This window comes from Oncorhynchus nerka, unplaced genomic scaffold (assembly GCF_034236695.1).
Source record: "Oncorhynchus nerka isolate Pitt River unplaced genomic scaffold, Oner_Uvic_2.0 unplaced_scaffold_1571, whole genome shotgun sequence".
Taxonomy (NCBI): Eukaryota; Metazoa; Chordata; class Actinopteri; order Salmoniformes; family Salmonidae; genus Oncorhynchus; species Oncorhynchus nerka.
In genome coordinates this window covers 85,761-94,786 of record NW_027039742.1, presented here as the reverse complement: position 1 = coordinate 94,786, position 9,026 = coordinate 85,761, and the positions used below count along the sequence as shown (strand labels likewise).

General features: G+C 42.1%; 1 protein-coding gene across 1 annotated transcript; it reads left to right on the top strand.

Annotated features, from left to right (window-relative positions):
* The first annotated feature begins 2,162 nt into the window (after positions 1 to 2,162).
* LOC135568462 (tripeptidyl-peptidase 2-like) lies at positions 2,163 to 8,790 on the top strand. The gene is made up of 4 exons (XM_065015246.1): positions 2,163 to 2,865; positions 2,998 to 3,117; positions 3,523 to 3,621; positions 8,722 to 8,790. The coding sequence occupies exons 1-4, from the start codon at positions 2,581 to 2,583 to the stop codon at positions 8,788 to 8,790; spliced, it is 573 nt and encodes a 190-aa protein (XP_064871318.1). The 5' UTR covers positions 2,163 to 2,580.
* The last annotated feature ends 236 nt before the right edge of the window (positions 8,791 to 9,026 follow it).

Genomic DNA, 9,026 nt, shown 5'->3' with positions numbered 1-9,026 from the left:
TTTAGACCAGAACCCTATTCCCACTACTATAGTGCACTACTTTAGACCAGAACCCTATTCCCTATATATAGTGCACTACTTTAGACCAGAACCCTATTCCCTATATAGTGCACTACTTTAGACCAGGGCCCTATAGAACCCTATCCCCTATATAGTGCACTACTTTAGACCAGAGCTCTATAGAACCCTATCCCCTATATAGTGCACTACTTTAGACCAGGGTCTATAGAACCCTATTCCCTATATATAGTGCACTACTTTAGACCAGAACCCTATTCCCTATATAGTGCACTACTTTAGACCAGGGCCCTATAGAACCCTATCCCCTATATAGTGCACTACTTTAGACCAGGGCCCTATAGAACCCTAGTCCCCATATAGTGCACTACGTTAGACCAGAACCCTATTCCCTATATAGTGCACTACTTTAGACCAGAGCCCTATAGAACCCTATTCCCTATATAGTACACTACTTTAGACCAGGGCCCTATAGAACCCTATTCCCTATATAGTGCACTACTTTAGACCAGGGCACTATAGAACCCTAGTCCCTATATAGTGCACTACTTTAGACCAGGGCCCTATAGAACCCTATTCCCTATATATAGTGCACTACTTTAGACCAGGGCCCTATAGAACCCTATTCCCTATATAGTACACTACTTTAGACCAGGGCCCTATAGAACCCTATTCCATATATAGTGCACTACTTTAGACCAGGGCCCTATAGAACCCTAGTCCCTATATAGTGCACTACGTTAGACCAGAACCCTATTCCCTATATAGTGCACTACTTTAGACCAGGGCCCTATAGAACCATATTCCCTATATAGTGCACTACTTTAGACCAGGGCCCTATAGAACCCTAGTCCCCACTACGTTAGACCAGAACCCTATTCCCTATATAGTGCACTACTTTAGACCAGGGCCCTATAGAACCCTATCCCCTATATAGTGCACTACTTTAGACCAGGGCCATATAGAACCCTATTCCCTATATATAGTACACTACTTTAGACCAGAGCCCTATAGAACCCTATTCCCTATATAGTGCACTACTTTAGACCAGGGCCCTATAGAACCCTATTCCCTATATAGTGCACTACTTTAGACCAGAACCCTATTCCCTATATAGTGCACTACTTTAGACCAGAACCCTATTCCCTATATAGTGCACTACTTTAGACCAGGACCATATAGAACCCTATTCCCTATATAGTACACTACTTTAGACCAGAGCCCTATAGAACCCTATTCCCTATATAGTGCACTACTTTAGACCAGGGCCCTATAGAACCCTATTCCCTATATAGTGCACTACTTTAGACCAGAACCCTATTCCCTATATAGTGCACTACTTTAGACCAGAACCCTATTCCCTATATAGTGCACTACTTTAGACCAGAACCCTATTCCCTATATAGTGCACTACTTTAGACCAGGGCCCTATAGAACCCTAGTCCCTATATAGTGCACTACTTTAGACCAGAACCCTATTCCCTATATAGTGCACTACTTTAGACCAGAACCCTATTCCCTATATATAGTGCACTACTTTAGACCAGAACCCTATTCCCTATATAGTGCACTACTTTAGACCAGGGCCCTATAGAACCCTATCCCCTATATAGTGCACTACTTTAGACCAGGGTCTATAGAACCCTATTCCCTATATATAGTGCACTACTTTAGACCAGAACCCTATTCCCTATATAGTGCACTACTTTAGACCAGGGCCCTATAGAACCCTATCCCCTATATAGTGCACTACTTTAGACCAGGGCTCTATAGAACCCTATTCCCTATATAGTACACTACTTTAGACCAGAGCCCTATAGAACCCTATTCCCTATATAGTACACTACTTTAGACCAGGGCCCTATAGAACCCTATTCCCTATATAATGCACTACTTTAGACCAGGGCCCTATTCCCTATATAGTACACTACTTTAGACCAGGGCCCTATAGAACCCTATTCCCTATATAGTGCACTACTTTAGACCAGAACCCTATAGAACCCTATTCCCTATATAGTGCACTACTTTAGACCAGAACCCTATAGAACCCTATTCCCTATATAGTGCACTACTTTAGACCAGAACCCTATAGAACCCTATTCCCTATATAGTGCACTACTTTAGACCAGAACCCTATTCCCTATATAGTGCACTACTTTAGACCAGAACCCTATTCCCTATATAGTGCACTACTTTAGACCAGAACCCTATTCCCTATATATAGTGCACTACTTTAGACCAGAACCCTATTCCCTATATATAGTGCACTACTTTAGACCAGAACCCTATTCCCTATATATAGTGCACTACTTTAGACCAGAACCCTATTCCCTATATAGTGCACTACTTTAGACCAGAACCCTATTCCCTATATAGTGCACTACTTTAGACCAGGGCCTATGGGCAATAGGGCTCCATTCAGGGCTCATCCTTAGACAGTCAGGTCACAACAGATTGTCTGTCTGTTAAAACCACTCCCCTTTACCTCATTTCTATTGGACAGAGAATTTGTAACTTGATATCTAATAGAACTTCCTGTTTCTGTGTGTTTCCTGCAGTGACATGGAGAAGCAGAAATGTTCCCTGCTGGATGCTCTGTGTAGGAAGGGCTGTGCCCTGGCTGACCTGGTCCTGCTGCCTGCTCCACCCCAGGACGGGGCTGGGGGGGCTGGGGAGGCTGGGGGGGCCGGAGAGGCCGGGGGGGCCGGAGAGGCCGGAGACGGGGCAGAGACAGGGGCCGAAGAGGAGGAGGTGACCAGCTCTGACGACGCCCAACAGGGCAGGGCCAAAGCCTTGACAGACACCTTCTGGGAGCTGCAGAAGTGGGTGGAGCTAACGGACTCTAAGGTGAGGAGAAGAGGTGTGGCCAGCTGTTTCCTCGACGATCCCCGGCTTACGCCACAACTTGCAGTGGATGATGTGTCAACGGTAACGAATCATCCATCTCAATCTTTATGGTCTGATCCCCTTGCTCCCCAGGTGTTGACGTTCTCCTACAAACATGCACTAGTCAATAAGATGTACGGCAGAGCCCTGAAGTTTGCCTCCAAGATCGTAGAAGATAAACCCAGTAGAGAGAACTTGAAGAACTGCATTCAGGTTAGAAACATCTACTTCCTGTCAGTCATGTTTTACAGCCTCAGTCCACCTACCTGATACATCTACTTCCTGTCAGTCATGTTTTACAGCCTCAGTCCAACTACCTGATACATCTACTTCCTGTTAGTCATGTTTTACAGCCTCAGTCCACCTACCTGATACATCTACTTCCTGTTAGTCCTGTTTTACAGCCTCAGTCCACCTACCTGATACATCTACTTCCTGTTAGTCCTGTTTTACAGAGCCTCAAGTCCAACTACCTGATACATCTACTTCCTGTCAGTCATGTTAGTCTAAGACTGCAGTGTTTAAGGTCTGTCTGTAACACTTGAACAAAGAGCAAGAGAGAACTGGCTGCCCATCATGCAATCCTACTTCTGTACATCACGTCCTGTTTGTTTTCAGGTAATGCGGTCCTTGGGCTGGATGCACTGTGCCACTTTCACAGAGAACTGGCTGCCCATCATGTACACCACCGACTACACTCCCAGTCATAGACACTCTGTTAACACACACACACACACACACACACACACACACACACACACACACAGCAGTCATGGATTGACCACGTACACACATAAACACTCACACACACACACACACACACACACACACACAGCAGTCATGGATTGACCTCACACACATAAACACACACACACACACACACACACACAGCAGTCATGGATTGACCTCACACACATAAACACACACACACACACACACACACACACACACACAGCAGTCATGGATTGACCTCACACACATAAACACACATAAACACACACACACACACAGCAGTCATGGATTGACCTCACACACACACACACACATGGATTGACACACACACACAACAGTCATGGATTGACCTCACACACATACAACACACACACACACACACACATAAACACACATCTGAAAACAGTCAGCGTTTTTTTTTTTTTTTTTAACCAAATCTTGACTGAATTCCTCAAAACAATGTGGTCACAGAGAAGATTTCAACCCAGACACATTTTCAGAGCTTCTTGTTCGAATAAACCCCCCTGGTGTTCAGTTGTAGATAGAAAGATGAAGTCCCAGAACGGATTGGATCGTTTCATCTTTATCTGAATAATATCTTTGTTCTGAATGTTTCACCCTGCTGAATGAACCCGGGCTGTAGAAAGGTACCGACACGCGTCATAATACACATTATAAACAGGCAATATAACACGATATTATTCTCCCTGATGGCGTTTAAAAATGTGTGTGTGTGTGTGTGTGTGTGTGTGTGTGTGCGTGTGCGTGTGCGCGCGCGCGCATGTCTTTTAGAGAAAACAAAAAGGGGGAGGTTTTGTGTTTGGAAGCTGATCATTTTGAGTCGATGTCCAATTGAACCCTGTAGTTTTACTTGAATGTCCATTATTCCTTTGTGTGTGTGTGTGTGTGTGTGTGTGTCCTCTCTTTGGAATCCCTGGAAAGAGCCTCCCTCGTTGTCAGGATTCCACAGTGATCCTGTCCTCGCTTTTGTTTCACCCCTCCCTCCCTCCTTTCCTCCCTCCTTCCCTACCTCCTTCCCTCCTTTCCTCCCTCCTTCCCTACCTCCTTTCTCTGTGCTGTAAATTAAGCATTTGAGGTTTTAGTTACGGTCTGAAGTTCACGGTTCATCTGTCTCATTCTGTCTTCTCATTGCCAACGACAGTCTCTCCTAATGGCCTTAACTTTAATCAACCACGGGACCGTCGACGCCGTCAACTCCTAGACTCCAGATCGATCAGAACAACCTCCTCATATCTCTCTGGCTGTGGCCCAAACACCACCCTATTCCCCTATAGTGCACTTCTTGTGACTAGAGCCCTGTGGGGGTTTCATACGGCTGTGATTTGAAAGCGGTGCACTCTATAAGGGAATAGGTTAACATTTGGGAGGCATCCTATCGCCTTCTGCTGGTGTCAAAAGACCTTTCGGATGAATATTAATGGGATGTCTTGTATTTATATTACAACTCAAAAAACGTAGTCAATTAAACGACAATATTTTACGGAATGTTAAGATTTTAAGGAAATGTACCTTTTATAGTATTATTTTATAACCATATTCTTCCTGGACGACATATGGAAAGTACCAACACACAGTTTTGTTATCACTGTAATGGAATTATGTCACAAATGAATAAAAAGATTTGGAAGAGTAATTGTATGAGTGTCTTATGTAAATATCTGCTCCACCAGTGGACTACTCAGGACTTCCTATATCCATAACCCATTTATATTTGACCATAGAAACTGGAACAAAGACAGCAAAGCACATATATTTTTTAATATTTAATATCAATCCACATCGTGGAACCCATTTTGAGCCTTTTATTTGTTGTTGTTGTCTGTGTTGTATGTGGGACATATTTGGGAGATGGACCGTTGCTAGGCAACAGTCCCGAAACGCGATTGAGAGAACAAGGACTTCTGAAGCTTCAAGTAAAGCCAATGTTACTAAACTAGTTAGGTTGAATCAGTTTTAAAGTGAAACTAATGAATTATGAAATGTAGTGAATATATGAACCGTTAGTGCAGGATGTCATGTAAAAAAATATTACCGGCATGAAATAGTTTCCAATCGTTCAGATAGTTGTGTTGTAACATTTTGACGGGCTGTTTCTTTCTGCCTGTCTACTGCTATCGTTATGCTGAGTTGACTGTAAAAGATGAATTGCTAAAGTTAGCTAGTAGTGATTAGGGACCGTTAGCCATTTTTAAAATGAGCAGGATACGTTTTCTGAAGGAACTGTGTCTAGCCAACTGGGACAGCCAACTGCCCACATTGGGATCATTTCTCTGCGTGCTTTTTTTATGGCTATGTGGGAAGCTAATCAACTTCAAGAGGGCCGTCTTGGTTTAGCTTGGCGTTAAATAAGCAGCGCACCCCCCTAGTCAACTACTGTAATGAAACCCCCTAGCAGCCCCCTAGACTACCATACACACCCTTCTACCATCATGCACTGCCTCAGTCAGAAACTCTTGTCTAGACTACCATACACACCCTTCTACCATCATGCACTGCCTCAGTCAGAAACTCTGTCTAGACTACCATACACACCATTCTACCATCATGCACTGCCTCAGTCAGAAACTATGTCTAGACTACCATACACACCCTTCTACCATCATGCACTGCCTCAGTCAGAAACTCTTGTCCAGACTACCATACACACCCTTCTACCATCATGCACTGCCTCTCTACCCCTTCTACAGACATTATAACTGTTATCTCTACCCCTTCTACAGACATTATAACTGGTATCTCTACCCCTTCTACGGACATTATAACTGATATCCTGTTATCTCTACCCCTTCTACAGACATTAAAACTTATCTCTACCCCTTCTACAGACATTATAACTGTTATCTCTACCCTTCTACAGACATTATAACTGTTATCCTGTTATCTCTACCCCTTCTACAGACATTATAACTGTTATCTCTACCCCTTCTACAGACATTATAACTGTTATCCTGTTATCTCTACCCCTTCTACAGACATAACTGATATCCTGTTATCTCTACCCTTCTACAGGCATTATAACTGATATCTCTACCCCTTCTACAGACATTATAACTGTTATCCTGTTATCTCTACCCCTTCTACAGACATTATAACTGTTATCCTGTTATCTCTACCCCTTCTACAGACATTATAACTGATATCCTGTTATCTCTACCCCTTCTACAGACATTATAACTGTTATCTCTACCCCTTCTACATACATTAAAACTGTTATCTCTACCCCTTCTACATACATTAAAACTGTTATCTCTACCCCTTCTACAGACATTATAACTGTTATCTCTACCCCTTCTACAGACATAACTGATATCCTGTTATCTCTACCCTTCTACAGGCATTATAACTGATATCTCTACCCCTTCTACAGACATAACTGATATCCTGTTATCTCTACCCCTTCTACAGACATTATAACTGTTATCCTGTTATCTCTACCCCTTCTACAGACATTATAACTGATATCCTGTTATCTCTACCCCTTCTACAGACATTATAACTGTTATCCTGTTATCTCTACTCCTTCTACAGACATTATAACTGATATCCTGTTATCTCTACCCCTTCTACAGACATTATAACTGTTATCTCTACCCCTTCTACAGACATTATAACTGTTATCCTGTTATCTCTACCCCTTCTACAGACATTATAACTGATATCTCTACCCCTTCTACAGACATTATAACTGTTATCCTGTTATCTCTACCCCTTCTACAGACATTATAACTGTTATCCTGTTATCTCTACCCCTTCTACAGACATTATAACTGGTATCTCTACCCCTTCTACAGACATTATAACTGATATCCTGTTATCTCTACCCCTTCTACAGACATTATAACTGTTACCTCTACCCCTTCTACAGACATTATAACTGTTATCTCTACCCCTTCTACAGACATTATAACTGATATCTCTACCCTTCTACAGACATAACTGATATCCTGTTATCTCTACCCCTTCTACAGACATTATAACTGATATCCTGTTATCTCTACCCCTTCTACAGACATTATAACTGTTATCTCTACCCCTTCTACAGACATTATAACTGATATCTCTACCCTTCTACAGACATAACTGATATCCTGTTATCTCTACCCCTTCTACAGACATTAAAACTGTTATCTCTACCCTTCTACAGACATAACTGATATCCTGTTATCTCTACCCCTTCTACAGACATTATAACTGATATCCTGTTATCTCTACCCCTTCTACAGACATTATAACTGTTACCTCTACCCCTTCTACAGACATTATAACTGATATCTCTACCCCTTCTACAGACATTATAACTGATATCCTGTTATCTCTACCCCTTCTACAGACATTAAAACTGTTATCTCTACCCCTTCTACAGACATTATAACTGATATCTCTACCCCTTCTACAGACGTTAAAACTGATATCCTGTTATCTCTACCCCTTCTACAGACATTACAACTGTTATCTCTACCCCTTCTACAGACATTATAACTGTTATCCTGTTATCTCTACCCCTTCTACAGACATTAAAACTGATATCCTGTTATCTCTACCCCTTCTACAGACATTAAAACTGTTATCCTGTTATCTCTACCCCTTCTACAGACATTATAACTGTTATCTCTACCCTTCTACAGACATTATAACTGGTATCCTGTTATCTCTACTCCTTCTACAGACATTATAACTGTTATCTCTACCCTTCTACAGACAGTATAACTGTTATCCTGTTATCTCTACCCCTTCTACAGACATTATAACTGATATCTCTACCCCTTCTACAGACATTAAAACTGTTATCTCTACCCCTTCTACAGACATTATAACTGATATCCTGTTATCTCTACCCCTTCTACAGACATTAAAACTGATATCTCTATCCCTTTGCTAAGTCAAACAGTATAACTGATATCTCTACACTGCCCTACAGACATTATAAATGTTATCTCTCCCCTTCTCAGATGAAATTACAACTGTTATTGTGACCCCGGCTACAGACATTAAAACTGTTATCCTATCTCTCCCTCTTCTCCAGACATTATAACTGAGATCCTGTTATCTCTACCCCTTCTACAGACATTATCCCTGATCGCTGGCTACGTCCCTTCTACAGACATTAAGAACTGTTATCTCTACCCCTTCTGAAAAAATAACTGTTATCCTGTTATCTCTACCCCTTCTTCAGACATTACAACTGTTATCTCTACCCCTTCTACAGACATTATAACTGATATCCTGATCTCTACCCCTTCTACAGACATTATAACTGAGTTATCTCTAGGTTTCTAGACAGACATTCAACTGAGACTGCTCTATCCTGTTATCTCTACGCTCCCACTCTAAAGAACATTATAACTGCTCTCATCCTGTTATCTCTACCC

Excerpts from the sequence above, each read along its gene's own strand:
- LOC135568462 (XM_065015246.1), top strand. The coding sequence starts at position 2,581 with ATGGAGAAGCAGAAATGTTCCCTGCTGGATGCTCTGTGTAGGAAGGGC. Across the intron at positions 2,866-2,997 it reads TGGAGCTAACGGACTCTAAG|GTGTTGACGTTCTCCTACAA; the intron begins GTGAGGAGAAGA and ends CTTGCTCCCCAG. Across the intron at positions 3,118-3,522 it reads ACTTGAAGAACTGCATTCAG|GTAATGCGGTCCTTGGGCTG; the intron begins GTTAGAAACATC and ends GTTTGTTTTCAG.